Source organism: Ursus americanus, chromosome 37 (genome assembly GCF_024610735.1).
Source record: "Ursus americanus isolate L20-20 chromosome 37, mUrsAme1.1.p, whole genome shotgun sequence".
NCBI classification, from domain to species: Eukaryota; Metazoa; Chordata; class Mammalia; order Carnivora; family Ursidae; genus Ursus; species Ursus americanus.
In genome coordinates this window covers 10,739,578-10,760,739 of record NC_142163.1, presented here as the reverse complement: position 1 = coordinate 10,760,739, position 21,162 = coordinate 10,739,578, and the positions used below count along the sequence as shown (strand labels likewise).

The 21,162-nt window shown below is 35.9% G+C and overlaps 2 protein-coding genes across 3 annotated transcripts in view; one reads left to right on the top strand and one right to left on the bottom strand.

Annotated features, from left to right (window-relative positions):
* Positions 1 to 21,162, bottom strand: part of LOC123788661 (eukaryotic translation initiation factor 1A, X-chromosomal) — a 93,874-nt gene that overhangs the window by 28,503 nt on the left and 44,209 nt on the right. Inside the window, exon 7 of one of the 2 annotated variants that reach the window (XM_087859334.1) lies at positions 11,846 to 11,984. The exons of the other annotated variant lie outside the window; for it this stretch is intronic. Within the exon in view, the coding sequence (XP_087715460.1) occupies positions 11,961 to 11,984 (24 nt within the window). The 3' untranslated portion in view covers positions 11,846 to 11,960. Of the gene's footprint in view, positions 1 to 11,845; positions 11,985 to 21,162 lie in introns of those variants that run through there. 2 annotated transcript variants of the gene reach the window in all.
* Positions 11,686 to 12,531, top strand: LOC123788660 (ras-related protein Rab-9A-like). The gene has a single exon (XM_045792161.2). It carries the CDS (start codon positions 11,686 to 11,688, stop codon positions 12,289 to 12,291), a length of 606 nt encoding a protein of 201 aa, XP_045648117.2. The 3' UTR covers positions 12,292 to 12,531.

Genomic DNA, 21,162 nt, shown 5'->3' with positions numbered 1-21,162 from the left:
GACTCCCAACACAAACATACTGGAAAAGAGACATACAAATGCCTGGAGACAAATGCTGGTGGGGTCAGACACCTAAACACCTGGTGAAAGAGATACACAGTTTACCACATATCCTCTCATACACATTCCTATGAGTGAGACTCAACATTACACAGAAATCTATAAATATATAAGACAGGCATATGTACACACACACCTGGAACACATACAGACAACAAATACTTGAAGATACACATATGCATACATGAACACCCAGGGAAAGACATACACAAACATCCAGAACGAGGAACACAAACACACACACAGGCACACACATGCAGACACATAAAAAATGTCATCAAGGAGAAACGTATTCACTCAAACTATCAGAGAAGCACTTATGCAAGCCAAAAGTCCTTGGGAAACAGAAATACACATAAACATAATGCAGAAGTACACCAGATCACTACAGACAAATATAAACCAGCCTTTTCATCAAACCTAGCACACCTAAATCAAACCCTACATCTTAATTTTTAATATGTGCAAAGCAAATTCATTTATACTTATTTTATTTTAATGTCTTTTGACATTCTGTCTACTTCTGCATTTACTCACATGTTGTGAGTTTTGTGTGTCTCTCTCCAGAATATGTGTATCATATGATCACTCACATGAGGACTTTAGAATGTAAACTCAGTCCTACATTAGAAGAACTTTGGAGCATTATCTGCTTCACACTTTGGCTAACATTCTTAAAATTGGGTTCCTTTGTTTACTCCAATTGATCAAGTAAAAAAGCAAGAATTTTAAGGTCTTACTAAATACTTAGTGAAAGTATTATTTTTTTTTCTTTCTTTTTTTTGTGTGAAATGACAATGATAGTCATTTTGGGGATAACTTGCCTTCTCAATTTCAGATGGCTTTTGAACACAGTCTTTATGAATTCATTGTCCTCATAAAAATCAATGAACAATATTAGGCTTTAAGACACATACCTTTTTTTTCTGTTTCTGGCACCAATTTAATGGCAAATGTCTAACTTCCTGGTAATCTCAAAAGTCAGGGGCCAGATGATGTTAAAAAACAAAACAGCTGCACACCTGCCCATGGGTACCTGTATTTTAGTACTTACTATGGGTACATTTAGGTGAAATAGGGTAAAGTTGAAATGTTCTTTCTAGTTTTGTACAGTTGACCATGTTGTGGACATTTAAAAGAACCAAACTGAGAAGGCGTTCTTCTTAAGCATAAAATTCTTTCTTAAATTTGCCTTAGTAGATAAAAACCTACATAACTATGCATGCATTTTATCATTGAAATCAAGAGGTAAATGAAAACTTTTAAAATACAGTTTTACAACAAAAACTTTTTCTTGCTGATCTTTTTTGCTCTATTTTCACTATGCTGTGTACAACTTATATATTTCTTCAATATATACTACTTTCATTCTGGTATCAAATAAAATTTATTAGATAAATATGGGAACGATTAATTGAAAAGCAGAATCAAAAAGTTTGGATCTCTTTTTAGAAATCATTGTGAAAGTGTTAAAGTAAGTGGAGCATCTTTTTAACGATAGCTGTGGCTTTGATTCATGATAATGGATAGCATTTTTTTTTTTTTTTTGGCTAGTGAATAGATTTCTCTGCATCTTACTAGACATCATGTACTAAAATATATACCTAAAAATTTGCCTTCTCAGGATCTAACAAAAGGATGGAAATTCTTTTCTTACTGTGGTTTTACTCTCAGGAGACCCAAAACCAATCGTAGTGGAAAGGTTGCTGACCAGCTTCTGAAGAATCTTGCTCTTTCATAAATTGAAGTATTAGCTTGCTAGGGCTGCCATACACAATATCACAGATTAGTGGCTTAAACAATAGGAATTTATTTCTTACAGTTTCGGAGGTTGTAAGTCCCAGGTCAAGGTATCAGCAGGTTTGGTTACTTTGAAGGCCTCTTCTTGCAGATGACACCCCCCTTCTATCCTGCCATGACTTTTCTTCTGTGTCTGTACAAATTTCCTGTTTTTTGGGGGTGCCTGGGTGGCGCAGTCATTAAGTGTCTGCCTTCGGCTCAGGGCGTGATCCCAGTGTTATGGGATCGAGCCCCACATCAGGCTCCTCTGCTATGAGCCTGGTTCTTCCTCTCCCATTCCCCCTGCTTGTGTTCCCTCTCTCGCTGGCTGTCTCTATCTCTGTTAAATAAATAAATTACATCTTAAAAAAATTTTTTTTTCCTGTTTTTGGGAGAGCAGTCATATTGGATTAGGGCTGGATCTAATGCCTATTTTTAATTTAATCACACCTTAATAGCCCTATTTTCAACTGTAGTGGAATTCTGATGTATCAGGGTTACGGTGTCAACATAACCAAATTCCTGAATTTGGGAGAGGGGACACTGATTCTGCCCATAACAGCTTGCTATTCTGGTTAAGTTACCAAATTATGTTCATTATTATTATTATTATTTTTAAAGATTTTATTTATTTATCTGACGGAGAGAGAGGGAGAGAACACAAGCAGGGAGCTGTAGACAGAGGCAGAGGGAGAAGCAGACCCCCCCCCCCAGCAGGGAACCTGATACGGGGCTCGATCCCAGGAGACCCTGGGATCCTGACCTGAGCCTAACGCAGATGCTTAACAACTGAGCCACCTAGATACCCACCAAATTACCTATTTTTGTAATAGGAGACAGTTGTACTTTAAAGGTTCTAGGAGATTATATGATCAGAGACATTAAATTTCTAGCTTTTGAACTGTGTTGCTGTCTCTTAACAGTCATTTTTTTCTTCTTTTTCTATCATGAGTTTGCATACTTTTTAGTTATTTTCTATCATTTGGTGAGAGTGAAGATAATAAATTTGATCTGCCCTGTTAATTAAACTTGGAGAAGTTATTTAATGTTTCTGAACTTTTATTTATTGAGATATAAAATGTAAGTTATAGTTGTCAGCTTAACAGGAGATATTAAGGTGCTCTGTGCCACATAGATATTCATGAAATAATGGCTACTCATGTTATTATATTCACAGCATTTGTTATGTGAGGAAATAGGAAAATGCCAATAGGTGAAGGGGAAAGTGGAATGTTAGACAAACCATATTACACTATAAAGGTGTGGGGAATTCTTGTCTGCACTGTGCTTTTGGGGGCTGGAGGGTTGAGGTAGAAAGGAACAGATGGTCATAGAGCTTGAGATTCATTGGCTTTTATGCTCCAGAAAGACATGGTCTAGGAAGAAATAAGTGGCTTGACAAACAAATCTTGGCTTAAATGGTTATATGATAATGTGCAAGACACTTTATAGTTGGGCCACCTTTCCTTATTAATCAATCAATCAATCAATCAATCAATTAATTAATTTAAAGATTTGAGTACTTCCCCCATTCCAACAAGAATTCTCTGGTTCTCTAACACCAACTGGGTGTCTTCCAAAGCAGTTCAACTCTGACTCTGTGTACAGTTAGCAAGTTTAAGAGCTCAGTCCCATGATACTACATTACATTACAAAGTCACAGGCAATGCATGCTTCCTTTTTACTTGGCTCCCAAGTCCTCCTCCATGCAGTTCAGAAATTTGCTAGAATGAGTTAAGAAAGTCCTATAGTTATGGTTTTATAATTTTATTATAAGGATACAAGTCAAGAACAGTTAAATAAATAAGATACATAAGGTAAGTTGGCAAGAGTGTAGAGAACTGGCCTGCCACTCTGCACATCAAATGTGTCCAATAGTCAGGAAGCTCCTGTGTCTTCCTTGTTTCCAAGTTGTTGTTGTTCTTTTCTTTTGTTTTTTCATTTGAGATTGAGTGGGAGAGAGAAAAACAGTGAGTACGTGTGGTGGGAGGGACAGAAGGAGAAGGAGGGGAAAGAATCTCAAGCAGACTCCCCACTGAGCCCAGATCCTGACATGAGGTTTGGTCTCATCACGCTGAGATCATGACCTGAGCTGAAACCAAGAGTTGGACACTTAACCAACTGAGCCACCCAGGCTGCCCTCAAAGTTTTTATGAAAGTTCATAACATAGACACAGTTGACTAAATCACTGGTCATAGATGATTTAATTCAGCCCCTACCTCCTCTGTTCTGGAGGGAAACAAAGAATGTACAGGTGAAAATTCCAATTCTCTAACCATGTAGTTGTTTCATTTGGCATTTAGTCCCCATCCTGAAGCTGAAGGGCCTGTCAAGAGTCACTTCATCGTTAATGTGAATTCAGGTGTGGGCAAAAGGGGCTCCTTATTAATTAATAACAGACATTCCTATAACTAGGGACATTCCAGGGGTTTTAGGTGCTCTCTGTGACAAACCTGAGACACAGACCAAGTATATATACTTTTATACCACAGTACCCTTCTGAGACTTTATGTCACATATATTCAGACAAAGCAATACAGAATTAAGTGTCTGCTATTTGGGAATATCCTCAGATTCGGATGTTGATCAACTATGAGAATATACATTTTGGAAGTGTACACAGTGAAGTCCTAAATAAGTACTTTTCTCCCTGTTTGCTTTAGGGATGTGTGTCCCTTAGGGCATTTTGATGAGGACTGAGGAGAAGCCCCTGGACTGGCCTTTAGGAGCTCTCTGGTGACTTCTGCTGACTCTCAGGGGAATGGAGAAGTTGGGAGCCTGTGTGCAGTGAGCAGAATAGAAAGTTGATCAGGCATAGAGGTGAAATAGGAGTAATGGCAGAGTAAGTTTGGGCTTGGGAAGCATTTTGTAAGCAAAGTGGGCGTCAGTACCTCCATGGGTAAACTGAGCCTTCTTGATGAAGTGCAACGAAGTGAACTTTCTGGAAAGCTCTGTGGCACACTCTTAACATTTTTCATCATTTTGATCTGGTAACAACTTTCCTACACATGGGGACTAATCTATTTAGTCCTGTGTCCCAGACACATTACTCAAAGAGGAGTAATGAAATTAATTACTTTGGACTCCCCTTCAGAAGCCATTTCAGTGCGAGAGTACAGTGAGATATTTAAAGCATTTGAGGGGAAAAACAAAACAAAATTATCCTTCATAAAACAGGACAAATGAAGACATTGTCAGACAAGTAAAAATTGAGAAAATCTGTTGCCAGTAGACCTATTATGCAAGAAATGTTGTAAGTAGTTCTTCAGAAAGAAGGAATATGATGTAAGTCAGAAGTTTGGATCTAAAGAAAGGAGTGTTAGAGAAGGAATAAATGAAGGTAAAACAAAATCTTTTATCTTTCTTATACTTAGTGGTTCTAACAGATAGAGCTTTTTCAAAGTAATAAAGTAAAAAATAATTAGGTGGATTCTCTGTCATAAGGTATGTGCCTTACCTTTGAAGCAGTAAATTATGATGTTTTATAAAAATGGAGTTAGATTGCCTGTAAATGTATAGTGCAGACTCTAAGCTAATCAGTAAAAAAAAAAATTAAAATTCAAAAGAATGTAATGATATGAGAGAGGAAGACAAGTCATACAAAATTCCTAATAAGAGCAGAGAAGGCAGAAGGAGTGGGAGACAAAAAAGAACAATGCCAGTGAATACAAAACAGCTACAAATTTGGTAGATACTAATCTAGTTATTTCAGAAATCACTTTAAATGTAATACCTCTGAATATATCAATAAGAGACTGAGATTCTGAGTGAATACAAAAATAAGATCTAACTATGCGTTGTGTATAAGAGTCCCACTTTGAATATAGAGACAGATTAATGAAAGATAAAGAGAAGGAGAAATATATCATATGCTAAAACTAATCTAGGGATAGTGTGTGTGTAACTATGTTTTAGACAAAATAAACTTCACAAGAATAAATACCAGGCATAAAGAAAGGCATTATTACATCAAGATAAAGGGAGTTATTTTTCTAAGACATAATCGCCCTTAATAAATTTGTTACCTTACAAAGCCTTGAGATGCATGAGATAAAAAGGTGATAGAACTGAGTAAGAAATAGATTAATCCATTATTATAGTTGGACACTTTTTAGTCCTTTCCAGCAGTAATTGACAGATCTAGTTGCACAAGTTCGAACTGAATAGTCTTATTTGTCAACTTGATGTACCTGACCTTAAAGAATATCTTTTTTTAAAAAAAAAAGATTTTATTTATTTATTTGACAGAGATAGAGACAGCCAGCGAGAGAGGGAACACAAGCAGGGGGAGTGGGAGAGGAAGAAGCAGGCTCCCAGCAGAGGAGCCTGATGTGGGGCTCGATCCCGGAACGCTGGGATCATGCCCTGAGCCGAAGGCAGATGCCTAACGACTGAGCCACCCAGGCGCCCCTGACCTTAAAGAATATCTTATCCAACAGCAGCAGCAGAATACATATTATCAAGTTCACATACAATGTTTGCCAAAATAGATCAAATTATGGGCCTAAAATAGACTTTCACAAAAATTTTTAAAAGAATAGAAATCATACAGACCATATCCCAACAGCACAGTGTAACTAAACTGGAAATCAATAACAGAAGGATAGCTGGAAAATTCCAGTAAAGTTGGAGCTCAGATAACACAAGTCTAGATAACTGATGGGTCAAAGAAGTCTCATGAGAAGAAAAACATTTAGAACTAAGTGAAAATGAAAAGACAGCTTATAAATTTCTGTGGATGCAGTGAAAACAGTGCTTATGGGAAGATTTATAGCACTGAATATGTACATTAGAAACAAAGATGTGAAAACAGCAAAACAAACCTCCATTTGAAAAAGAAGAGAAAATTAAGTCAGAAGAAAAGATTTATAAAAACTGAAGTGGAAAATAACAGAACTGAAACCATGTCAGTAGAGAAAATCAATGATAACAAAAATAAGTGTTTTAAAAATATCAGTGAATTCAAATGAAATTGAAAACTCTAGCCTAGTGGATCATGGAAAAAAGAGAAAAGACACCAATTACTAATGTCAGTAATAAAAGAGGGCCATACTACTGATATCTGGATAGTAAAAGGATATTAAAGAAATACTCTGAACAATTCCATATAGATTTGATAATGTAGGTGAAATAGACCAATTCCTTGAAAGACACAGTCCATTAAATCTCACAGGAAAAATCTGAGTAGTTCTATATTTATTCAATAAATTTATCAATAATTTATAACCTTTTAAAACATAAAGCATCAGGCCCAGTTGAGTCCCCTGGTAGTGAATTCTACCAAACAGTTAATATAGAAATTATACCCATTCTGTACGAAATGTAGAAATTATGCCCATTCTCTTCAATCTCTTCCAGAAAACAGAATTAGAATTAGTATTTCTTGGGGCGCCTGGGTGGCACAGCGGTTGAGCATCTGCCTTCGGCTCAGGGCGTGATCCCAGCGTTCTGGGATCAAGCCCCACATCAGGCTCCTCCGCTATGAGCCTGCTTCTTCCTCTCCCACTCCCCCTGCTTGTGTTCCCTCTCTCGCTGGCTGTCTCTCTCTCTGTCAAATAAATAAAAATAAAAAAAATCTTAAAAAAAAAAAAAAAGAATTAGTATTTCTTAACTCATTCTCTAAGGCCAGCACTACTCTAAAAGCATTTGACAAAATCCAACATCCAACCATGATAAAAATGCTAGGTAAACTAGGAATAAAGGGAAACTTCCTCAATTGATAAAGACCATCTACAAAAATCCTACAGGTGAGATCAGGTATAGGGCAAACATGTTCTCACCATGTATGTTAAACAGTACACTGCTAGACATCCTACCATATGTAAATTAGCAAGAAAAGGGAAATAAAAATAAAGGTTGGGAAGGAGGAAATAAAACTGTCTTTTTAGTATATATCATGTGATTAAACATGTGTAAAATTTTAGAGCATCAACAAACACTTTTTTTATATTACATTAAAAAATGAAATCGGAAGGAGCCTGGGTGGCTAAGTTGTTTGAGAGTGTAATGCTTGATTTCGGCTCAGGTAATGAGGTCGGAGTTCTGGGGGTTTTAGCCCTCTGTTGGGCTCTGTGCTCAGCATGGAGTAGTCTTGGGATTCTCTCTCCGTTTCACTCTGTCCCTCCTCTCTCTCTTTCTACATAAATCTTTCAAAAATGAAATAGATACAAATATAGCAAAATATACAAAAGATGTCCTTTGGTAGGTGAATAGATAAGTTGGCACATTGACACATGGCAATGTTATAAAGTATAAAACATAGAGGAGATATTAATAACCCATGAAAAACATGGTGGAATGTTAAAACAAATATTGCCGAATGAAAGAAACCATTTTGAAAAGGCTTCAAGACATGGTATATGATTTTAACTATATGCAGTTCTTGAGATTACAAAACTTTAAAAACAGTAAAACGATCAGTGATTTCCACAGATTCAGGAAGAGAAGAATGATTAGATGGGGATTGTTTAGGACAGTAAAACTGTGTTTGATGCTTTGGTTATGCTTCTGTCAGATTATGCATCACTAAAACTCTTAAGAAAACAGAAAGAATGAAATCTAATGTAAGCTATGGGCTTTTAAAACAGTGTGTCAATATTACTGGCTCATTAATTGCAACAAATGGACCACACTGATGAAAAAATGTTAGTAATAGGGGAACTGTGTGGAAGTCTATCAACTTAAAAAATACTGGGATAAATACTAGACTCGAGTAACATACATATTTTGTACTTCCGTAACAAAACATTAAGGTTTTGTGATTATGTATTTTTAAAATTGTGTATAACAACACTGAGGAGTATAGAACGTTGAGGAGGAGGTCTGAGAAGTAATTAAAATAATGATGAATTCCAAAGTAATAACCATTTAATTAGGTGAAGTGGGCAAGGTATAACAAACTACAAGATTAGGGGCGCCTGGGTGGCATAGCAGTTAAGCGTCTGCCTTCAGCTCAGAGCGTGATCTCGGCATTATGGGATCGAGCCCCACATCAGGCTCCTCCGCTGGGAGCCTGCTTCTTCCTCTCCCACTCCCCCTGCTTGTGTTCCCTCTCTCGCTGGCTGTCTCTATCTCTGTCAAATAAATAAATAAAAATCTTAAAAAAAAAAAAAACAACTACAAGATTAGCATACACTAAAGCTGAAGCAAGGGAAATAATGGTTAGGCAATAGAACTGAATTTGCATTAGTTATTCTGAAATGCAGTTTCAAATGGAAGCAGCCAGAGTTAGGCTGGTAATGTCAGTGAGATCCAGATGTCTTCACTGAAAAGAAGGCTTGGTCCTCAATCTATGAAGGGTGAGTTTTAAAGGAGGGACAATAATAGTTTATGTTAAAATAGTTTCATTCTTTTGGTTTTGGTCTTCTATCTTTGAAAACTTGAAGTTCTATAATCAAGAATCAAAAGAATTAAACAAAATAAAATATGTCAGCAAATTAAGGAGTTGAACTTTTGACTTCCTTTCTCCCATTTATTATGTCCTGCCATTGAATGGAGCAATATATTTAAAATAGAGAAAGCTTTTTCTTATTTGTATCAGCAGGATTTGCATTTATGAGGAGATTGAGTGACAACACAGATGTCATTGTCATTGAAGAAAACCTTTACTGCTATATTTCATGAGAGGAAGGTGACCCATACGCTATAGGCCAGGAGACAAAAAGGAGTGAAACAAATCCTAGATCACAGCCTTAATTTGGGTTTCCATGGAGAGGCAAAGTACTTCACAGTAACAATTTAAGATTGAATAATTGAATAATTGAATAATTCTGGCAGGCTTTGAGTTAAAGTAGTGGTCCCTAGTTATAGGGTCCCTGAAGTGATCTAGGGCAGGAGAAAGTTTGGCTTAGTCTGTGAGAGGTAGATAAAGGAAGTGGTTGGATTGTGGGATTTGTTGATTTGGTCATGAAAGACTTGCTCTTCGCGGAGTTGTTTGCTATCTCAAGGAGTGAGGGTGGCTAGAAAGTCTTTTGCTGTTCAGAAATATTTTTAAGGTGCCAAGACATCATAAAAGACAGACAATGTAAAAAAACATTAATATGACCTTCTAGACGTATACACTTCAATTACTCTTGCACAACTTTAAGTGTATTAATCAGAGTACTAATTACTGTAGCAGTTATTTCAAAGAACTGATATAATGAGAGTTAAATAAAGGTCTAAGGTATGTTCCATTATTTTTAGTCATATTTTCTTGTTAAGTTGACTTCTATCTAATGAGAGGTTGCTACAAGTTTTTTCCACAATGGTATAGCACGTAGTTGGAATGAATAATTATTTTATATTATAGAAAATGCTCAGTTACATTACAGGGATTCACATACCCAGTATATAGTGGTTCGAACATCACATTTTAATGTAATCATATGTTTACCACAGGGAATATGCAAATTCATACTAGTCAGTATAATAATTATTATTAATATCCGTTTACCTTTTACCATTCCAATACTCAACATCTGCTCTCATTCATCATTAACTACTTTCATGTTAATTACAAGTTTCCTCCAGGACCATGCAGTCCAGTACAACTTTTGGCTCTTAGAATGTAGCAATTTAAACGTAGTTAAAATTAAATAAAATTTAAGGTTCATTCCTTCATCCCTATAGCCACATGTTAAGCACTCAATACCTACATGTGGCTAGTGCCAATTGAGTTTGATATTGCTGTGGTAGGGCATTTACTTCATTATACAAACTTCTAAAGCTCTGACAGGTCTTTTGTTTTATAAAATTTAATATACTTAAAACTTCTTACTGCTGAGATATTTGCAGATTAAGTAATATAATTTGAGTCCAAAAAACTGGAGAGGAGTAAAGGATTATGGAGGAAACAATTTGTCATAAATTTATAATTGCTTAATATGCTAGGATTAATTTTTTTGTTCATTCATTGTTAATTCTCTTTATTCAGAAAGTGTGAGTTTCTTTCAAAGTACCTTAAGAAACAGCCATAAGAAGCATCAAAGTTCTCACCAGCATTTAGAGCTGTTTGTATTAATGTGTAAGCAGATATAATCCCGTTTCACACAGCCTGGTTCCTGTAGTGTGGGAAGTTTTAATTTTGCCTTAGGACTAGCCTGCAAAACTATATATAGATTAAGTTTTCTTTTAAGGTTTATTCTGTTCTGCTTCAAAACATACAAATAATGGCAGAAGTTAATTTTTGCTAAAAGTAGGAGTTGCCATAATGGATTTTATGGATAGACTATCATAGACTGTACTGCTGCTGAGATTAATTTTAGGAAATTCAAATTAACATTTCTAATGAAGAGAATAAGGTTTGTTTACTCAGTGATTGGTGTTTTGTCCCGCTGTATCAATCCGCTTTTGTGTGTTGCTTTCTTGGTCCTTTTGGTGGCATCATTTTAACAGAGAAAGTGGGAAAGAGTAAAGAAAATCCTTGGTATGTTAGGCAAACAATGACAATAATAGATGGTCTGTTTGAAATTGGTGCAGAAAGTAATTCTTTCTCTTTAGTCCATTATAAATGGACTTATTTATAAGTAGGCAGGTGATTATCATTAGACGGTAATGGTTAAGAGCAAAGTCTCTGGGGCCAAACTTGGACTTAAAAATCAGCTTCACAGTAAACTGTGACCTAATGAAAGGGAAGAATAATCCCTCATTAGTTGTTTTAGGGAGTTATGGTAGGATTGTTTGTAGCACATAATTCAGTGATGAGTAAATGACAGCTTTTGTTACCAGGTATTCCCTATGCAGCAATAAATTGGGCTACGTATATTGATTTAAATTCTTATAGTCACGGGATAGTGTCTGTAGATGAACATAATGGTAACTTTTTATTTTGCAGGGTTCTATAGTCAAAGATCTTATGAATAACAATGGCAGGAAAACCATCACTTTTTAAAGTAATTCTCCTTGGAGATGGTGGAGTTGGGAAGAGCTCTCTAATGAACAGATATGCGACCAATAAGTTTGATACCCAGCTCTTCCATACAATAGGTGTGGAATTTTTAAATAAAGATTTGGAGGTGGATGGACATTTTGTTACCATGCAGATTTGGGACACAGCCGGTCAAGAGCGATTCAGAAGCCTGAGGACGCCGTTTTACAGAGGTTCTGACTGTTGCCTGCTCACTTTTAGTGTTGATGATTCTCAGACCTTCCAGAACTTGAGTAACTGGAAGAAAGAATTCATATATTACGCAGATGTGAAAGAGCCCGAAAGCTTTCCTTTCGTGATTTTGGGCAACAAGATTGACATAAGTGAACGTCAGGTGTCTACAGAAGAAGCCCAAGCCTGGTGCAGGGACAACGGCAACTATCCTTACTTTGAAACAAGTGCAAAAGATGCCACCAATGTCGCAGCGGCCTTTGAGGAAGCAGTTCGAAGAGTGCTTGCTACTGAGGATAGGTCAGATCACCTGATTCAGACAGACACAGTCAGTCTGCACCGAAAGCCCAAGCCTAGCTCATCTTGCTGTTGATCGTTAGAGAGGTTGCCTATGCGATCTAACCAACTTACACACATACACAAAAAAGACACAGGGTAGAGAAGAGAATTAGCATTTGCAGCAATGCATCATCTACTCATAAAATTAAACTAACCACATTGCTGCTTTGTTAGTGGGTGGGAGAAGGGACACATCCACTCGTGGAAGAATCAATTTACTCAGTAGTGGCACCTTACATTTATAAATTGTAATGGTTGTCTAATAACGTTTAATTTAAATGTGTACGTTACAGAGCTAATAAATCAGATGATCAATACTTTAATTATAGTTAAAGTGAAACACTGCATTATTCTTAAAGTTATAGCTGGGCTGCTTTTCTCTTTAGAAAATTGAAAACTATATATTTAAGTTTCTCCCGCTATCCAAAAGTAGAGTGTTCTTCTGAAAACTTTCATAAGGAAAATGGTACAGTACAAAGAAGCAATTATCAATTTATATGGAGAACTTTTTGAGTGTACTCAGACCAAAACAAATAACCTCTTAGGCTTTCCTGACACCTTAGGACATGTGTTGCTAACAGATGCCCAAAATAAATCAAGGTGAAGAACAGATGCTCATCAACATAGTTCAGAATTCAGGCATTTGGATGGTGAGATCTTGAATATAGTTCCTGGGAAAGGATCTTGACAGTGGCACTGTCACTGCTTGAAATGTGTGCTACCTCTATAAGGTCTCTCTACAAAATGTGCTGAATGCTGTTTTTGCTTTTTACCTGTTTTCATAAAAGCAAAAATCTGGTTTGGATTTGTTTTAGTAAGTGAACAACTACTAATGTAGGTCTTTTGTAAAACCAATTGGGAAAATGCAAACTTTTGAAAAGTAGAGGATACTTGTATTTGTATTTTTACGCATCTCATTCTTGGTTCAGGAAAAACATTTGCTAAAGCAATGTTAAATACAGTTGACCCTTGAACAACATAGGGTAGAGGGGCACTGAGCCACCACATAGTACAAAAATTCCATGTAACTTTTAACTTCCCTCAAACTTTACTACTGGTACTCTGCTGACCAGAAAACTGATCAATTACATAAACAGTTAATATATTTCGTATGTTACATATATTATATACTGTATTTTTATAATGAAATAAGCTAGACAAAAAATTGATTTAAAAAATCATAAAGAAGGGAAAATATAGTACTGTATTGTGTAGATGAAAAGGAATCTCTCTGTAAGTGGACCCACACAGTTCAACCCCTGTTGTTCAAGGATCAACTATAGTATAAGTTAAAATCAAATGAAATGTAGCCTGTTGTTTGTTTTTTGATTGAATTACTACTTCTATTTAAAATAATTTAATGACTCATATTTTAGTATTAAATATCAATAGAGTTAGTTTCACTGGTAATTGTCATTTGTGTACAACATGGCCAACCCATTTGCTAACTTTATTGCTCTTCAGAGGAAGTACAAAGAAGAACCATTCTTTCTGTGAGGGAAAATAAAGGCATCCTTATTTAGTTAGGTGTTTAGTGTCTTCTCTATCACCAAACATTTTTTAGTAACATATATTAAAGAAAATTTGTCATTTTTTAGAGAACTTGCTGCAAAGATCAAATGACACAAATTTTTTGTGGCTAAAGTTTGTGTAATGTGCTTGTGAGATGATCCTACAGAGATAAGGGCATACACTGAGCCTACACAGAGTCTAAAGTGTCTGTTAGTGTAGACAGGGATGTGTTAGTGTAGACGGGGCTCTTTAACTGTGGACTGTTAATGGTTATCAAAGGACATTATATGGGTATGAGAGCCATTCTTGCCATGCAAGAGTAGTTGAATACATGAAACTAGATTCATGTATTTCTCTACCTGACCCTATTATTTGGAACATCTGAAAGATTACCATTAGAGTAAACTAAGTATTTGAGAATCCAATTTCCTAATATAGTGAACAAATTTGCCATAATACCATAAATTTGTAAAAATTAAATTTCCTCATATTCTTACACTAGAAACAGCTTTAGTTTTTACTATTTATAACATAATAATTTGCCCTCCAAAATTGTAATCCCCATCACAAAAGAAAAACATAATGTAAACCTATTGTTAACAAACTGGTGTACATTCTATATTCCTTTTTTTTTTTTAAATTGGAGAACTTGCTTTAAGAACTTTTTAAAATTCATGTTGAGTGTAGTCATTGTTTTATGAGTTGTCCTTTTCTGTACACATGTGCATGCATTTTCAATATGACAAACTTCATTTTATTAGCTATGTGGATGTCTAACAATTTATTTACACAATTCTTTATCATAGACATTTGGATATAAAATATTAATTGATATTAGAAAATTTCAAATGATAAATATTACGTGACATTTGTACACTGCCACTTTCTACTAGTTGGTCAACAATTGGTATTGCAAGTATTTTTTTTTAATTTTGTGACTAGGTAATAATATAACCATACTCTTTAAAAGATTTTCTTTATTTACTTGACAGAGACAGCGAGAGAGGGAACACAAGCAGGGGGAGTGGGAGAGGAAGAAGCAGGCTCCCAGCGGAGCAGGGAGCCCTACTTGGGACTCGATTCCAGGACCCTGGGATCATATCCTGAGCCAAAGGCAAATGGTTAACAGTGAGCCACCTGGGCGCCCCTATAATCATACTCTTAATATAAAAAATTCAAGGAACTAATACATGTACTACAGTAGCTTGTTCTTACTCTTGGTGGCAACTATGTATTAGATTCTTGAAAGTCATTTAATATTTAAATACATTTTTTATCTGCATAAGGGAAGTATAGGTGTATGGGATATTACGTATAGTTTTTGTGGTTGCACAAATTTAATATCTTACTGATTATTTTTAAAACCTTTGTAATAGATGTGTTTAGTATTTAAATATTGAGGAATCAGATTATTTGGCTTAGAGTTGAGCAGCAAAAATAGGTCAAGGGAACAAATCTTTATGTTATGTTAAGAAGGGCTCAACAAAGCGGAAGTAATGCAGTTTTACGGCCAACCTTAAGTGGATGCCAACCTTAAGTGGATATCGTCACTATTGGCAAATTACTGACAGTGTCGGTGGAAGTAGCTGCAGAGCCCCCAGGAAGCCAGCCGAAGGGAGGAACGGTCTGCATGCCTCCCAGTCTGGGAAGGAGAGGCCCCAATATCCAGTGCCAATGCTCGCCACACGGCTTCAGGCCAGCTCTGTGACAATGTGTGCTTCTCTGGTCTACTAACATAAAGCCTTTGAAACAGTTCAGTGCTAAGAAAAAGGCAAATGACGGAACTTGGAGCATGGACAAATGAATGCAAGTATGTTTGACAACTGGAACAATTACAATATGCTGCATTGAATACAATAAAGTCCATAATTCATCGTAATTATTACCCATAACATTTTGTCATTTTTTTCATCCTTATGAAAAATCACCTACTCAAATATTAAATAGTCTTTGTCTTTAAAATAAATTTTTTCTTTTTACATCCTTACAAAAATGTAAGCAATCACTCTAAGATTTTGACACAAGTTCTTTCACAGTATCACTGTCTTATAAAGTACCAACTAGAAAGTGGATCAGTGATTTTATCCAGGGATAGTAGGTGTCTATTCAGTCAGAAAGACGGAAGAAATCATGAGAGTTTTAACTCTAGGAAACAAACTGAGTGTTGCTGGAGGGGTGGTGGTTTGGGCGGATGGGTAACTGGGGGATGGACGCAAAGAAGAGCACGTGATGTAATGAGTAATGAGTGTACAACTAATGAAACAAACTTAAATAAAAAATTGAAATTAAAACCAAAAAAACTTTCTGAGATGTTGACACTGGATTATCACTCAGGAACTATTGAAGTGACACAAAAGGTCACATGGTATAGCATGAGCAGAGCAGAAGTTGACTATGTAACTGTAATATGGGTGCCAGATGAAATTTTATGGAATATTTTCCAGGTAAAAAAAATGAGTGAGATCATATTTGTATATTTTATTTGGATCACTTTTTGAGAGCTACTGTGCATTACAGAATCACTGCCCACATATATTTGCTTAACAAAGGCAGTGTAAAAAGTCCCTGCTGATTTTTTAAAAATGGATTTCACTCCCATTGCTGTTTATTCAGAAATCTTCAGAAATACACCGAAACCAATACGTGCTTGATTTTTACAGCTCCTGAGCTTTCTCAATTAGTTGTCCCAGATTTTCTCCTTCAAACCAGTCCTGGCTCACTCCTATAAGCTGTCATTCATATCCTTGTATCATACTAATTCTTTTTTCCATGCCTGCATGCCTGGCATACTTACTCTATGCTTCCCGTCTCTGAAGTCCCAATAACCTCTATACTTCCTTTCTGACTGCCTTCAAATATTTAGTCATACATGAACTTTAGTACTCAATAACAATAACTCATACAATGCTTATGTTACTTGTTCTCATGTTACCCCCACAAACATACAGAAAAGGATTACTATTTGCAGGATACCACAATGGTGAAGGCAGGCCTACACACCATATATCCCGTCCTTACAGCTTTCTGCTGTTAACCCCAGTCTACTGTAACTCGCTGACCACCACATTAACATCCCTCTGGACTGTGAACCATTTATGGTGGGGCAAACTATATGCAATAAATATGTATTTAGATCTCTCCAATTAACCATTGAAATTAGCCCTAGATTCCTAGGTAAGTATCACTTTTTCTACTCCATAATATCTTGTCTAGTTGGAGGTAATCTGAGATATGTATCCCGGCTTAATAGATGCTATTTGCAAAGTGAATAGGGCAAGTAGAACTAAAATTGCAGTGAAGGGGGCACTAAGTATCGCAGTGTTCGACAGTCAATTTAAGAAATAAGATAAATGTGGAAATAATGGCATTATCATAACATGAATATTGGAACTTAATAGATAGAAGCTCAGAATTACTTGTACCAACATTACTGAAAATGGAATAAAACTTTTGAAATACTCAATTACAGTGAAGGATATCTGGGTGTGTTATTTACTTTTCACTGAACATTTATCATTTTACAGTAAGTTTCCGTAAACAGAAGAGATCACTCTTACTACCCTATTCAGTTTGCTAGTACTTTGTAGAGGATTTTAAAATTATTTTCATATGGGATTTTGATCTACAGTTTTATGGCTTTGGTGTCAGACAAATGATTATGCATTTTAGGAGTTAGAAAGTGTTCCCTCCTTTCTATTTTTTGAAGAGTTCCTGCACAACTGGAAGTGTTCTCTAGTGAAGGCCTGACCTCTGGTCCTGACCTCTTGGCATTTGTGTTTGGGTTGTTAAATCATCATAAAGCTGTCTGATTAAGAAACGCATAACTTATTCTCAATTTTTAAAATAAAAAACATTTCAAGGTAATAAAGAATTCTTTATAGGTAATACTCAAAAGGAAACACTAATGTGTGGGTAATTAACAAAAAAATCAACTCTGTCACTTGTAAATATAAAAGTGAATTTTATTGTATTCAAATAAACTGGTACTAAGTTAATAGAAATTTTTTGTTTTATCAAGTTCCTTACGTTGTACACGTTCCTGAGTATATCCCATTTTAGTGTCATTTTCATTGTTGATTTCAGAATAATTTTGCTTATAGTTTAAAGGTATTCCTAAAAAACAACTTTTCTGTTAATGATACATGATTGAATTGGAGAATTGGGCTCATAAACTATTTCAATACAAATTAACAAAAGGAAATAGTTTAAAGACAATAATAGGTCTTTAAAGTTTCAAATGAAATCATTAAGGGTATTTAAAACAAAGGGATGAACATGTTTAATTTTATACTCAATGTTTTAATGTACATTTTTTAAAATGCCCCACTGTTGGTATTAATGCCTCCTTTTTTTTTAAGATTTATTTATTTATTTATTTATTTATTTATTTGAGAGGAAGAGGGACATAGGAAGAGGGAAAATCTCCAAGAGATTCCCCACTGAGGAAGGAGGTTGCTGCAGGTCTTGATCCCAGGACCCTGAGATCATGACCTGAGCGGAAATAAATAGCAGGTGCTTAACTGAATGAGCCACCCAGGTGCCCCTACATTTGCCTCCTTTTTTTTTTTTTTTTAAGATTTTATTTATTTATTTGACAGAGAGATAGAGACAGCCAGCGAGAGAGGGAACACAAGCAGGGGGAGTGGGAGAGGAAGAAGCAGGCTCCCAGCCGAGGAGCCTAATGTGGGCCTCGAACCCAGAACACTGGGATCATGCCCTGAGCTGAAGGCAGACGCTTAACGACTGCGCTACCCAGGCGCCCCTACATTTGTCTCCTTAAATAAAATTTTATCTTAGTGTTTTAGCTTGAAAAGCACCTGCTGAGAAAAAACAGTGGTAGTATATAAGTGTTGCCTATGTAAATTAAATATCAGGACTCACTGTGTGTGAGTCAGATGGTATTTGCTGTGAATGTGTAATCTGCAAAGCTATGTAGATACATTAAAAGAAAGAAAAACAGAATGAAACAAAAATCTGCCATAATTTAGAGCAAAGATAAAGTTGCCACATACTGGTATCAAAAGTTAGTTTCTGCAGTTGTTTTAAAAATTTCTTTGAAGATTTTTTAAATTAATATTATTAACATGCCCCTTTAACCCAGGCCTAAGTAAATGGCCAGTTTCTCATATAAAGTTTTAAGTGTAAAGCATGTAGGAGAATATTACTAATATTATATGACATTACAAATGAAAAGTATTTTAGTGGTTTTAATATGTTATTCATTTGGTATTTTTAATCTTTGAAAAAGCAGGATATTCATATATGGTATTTCTAAAAATACTGTTTAATGTTAAATTTTATTATTATGCTGTCCAAGTAGAAAATATTTAAATTACTAAGAACATACCATTGTCATACTGTAACTTTTTTCCAGTTAATACGGAATTGCAATTGGAACAATACTCCTGAGTGACTACTTGATAATATATATATATATTGCATTTTTCCCAGCTTTATTGAAGTATATATTTGTATATTGAAGTTCACAAAATTATTCTCAACATGCATATACTTAATGAAATGATCACAATGAGGTTAATTAATACGTTTATTAACTTACATAGTTCCCTTCACTTTGAGCCTATATGTGTCCTTAAAGCTGAGTGAGTTTCTTGAAGGCAGCACATAGTTGGGCCTTGTGTGTGTGGGTGTGTGTGTTTAATGCATTCAGCACTCTGCAAAATTTAGTCTATTTAAAGTTGTTTTTGATATTTACCATCTTATTGTTTACCTGTTTTCTGAGTGTTTTATTCTCTTTATTCCTTCATTCCTCTCCTGAAGTGTTCCTTTGTGAATTCATGATTTTCTGTAGTGCTATGCTTTGTTTGCTTGCTTTTTTTTTTTTAAAAGATTTATTTATTTATTTGACAGAGAGAGACAGCCAGCGAGAGAGGGAACACAAGCAGGGGGAGTGGGAGAGGAAGAAGCAGGCTCACAGTGGAGGAGCCTGATGTGGGGCTCAATCCCGTAACACCGGGATCACGCCCTGAGCCGAAGGCAGACGCTTAACGACTGCGCCACCCAGGCGCCCCTGTAGTGCTATGCTTTGAATCCACCCTTTAAAAAAAAAAAAAAAAAATCTTTTGTGTATCTGTTGTAGATTTTTGCTTTGTGGGTACCATGATGTTTACCTAAAGTGTTTGTTATAATTGTATATTTTGAACTGACAACTTAGTTTTCATCACACACAAACCCTCTACCCTTTTGCTTGCCTTACTACATTTTTTAAAATTTAAATTCAATTTACGAACATATACTACATTAGTTTCAGATGTAGTGTTCAGAATTCATCAGTTGCATATAATACCTAGTGCTCATCCCATGACGTGCCCTTAATGCCTGTCACCCAATTATCGCATCCCCCCCCAGTCCTCCCCTTCCACAACCTTCAGTTTGTTTCCTAGAGTTAAGAGTCTCTCATGGTTTGTCTCCCTCTCTGATGACTTCCCATTTAGTTTTTCCTCCCTTTCCCTATGATCCTCTGTGCTGTTTCTTATATTCCACATATGAGTGAAACCATATGATAATTGTCTATGATTGACTTATTTCACTCAGCACAATTCCCTCCAGTTCCATCTATGTCTATGTAAATGATAGGCATTCATCTTTTCTGATGGCTGAGTAATATTCCATTGTGTATATGGTCCACATCTTCTCACTCATCTGTTGAAGGGCATCTCCACTCCTTCCACAATTTAGCTATTGTGGACTATGCTGGTATGAACATTGGGGTACATATGGCCCTTCTCTTCACTACCTCTGTATCTTTGCGGTAAATACCCAGTAGTACAATTGCTTTGTCATAGGGTAGCTCTATTTTTAACTTCTTGAGGAACTTCCATATTGTTTTCCAAATCTGTACCAGCTTGCATTCCCACCAACAGTGTAAGAGAATTCCCCTTTCCCCTCATCCTCACCAACATCTGTAGTTTCCTGCGTTGTTAATTTTAGCCACTCTGACCAGTATAAGGTGGTATCTCATTGTGGTTTTGATTTGTGTTTCCCTGATGCCCAGTGATTTTGAGCATTTTTTTCATGTGTCTGTTGGCCATTTGGATGTCTTCTTTGAAGAAATGTCTGTTTATGTCTTCTGCCCATTTGTTGATTGTATTATTTGTTTTTTGGGTGTTGAATTTGATAAGATCTTTATATATATTGGACACTAGCCCTTTATCTGTAGTGTTATTTGCAAATCTCTTCTCCCATTCTGTAGGTTGTCTTTTAGTTTTGTTAACTGTTTCCTTGTCTGTGCAGAAGATTTTTATCTTGATGAAGTTCCACAAGTTCATGTTTGCTTTTGTTTCTCTTGCTTTGGAGATGTGTCATGAAAGCAGTTGCTGTGGCCAATGTCAAAGAGGTTGCTGCCGTGTTCTCTTCTAGGATTTTGATTTGT

What these genes read in the sequence shown, in the direction of transcription:
- LOC123788660 (XM_045792161.2), top strand. Translation starts at nt 11,686, where the DNA reads ATGGCAGGAAAACCATCACTTTTTAAAGTAATTCTCCTTGGAGATGGT.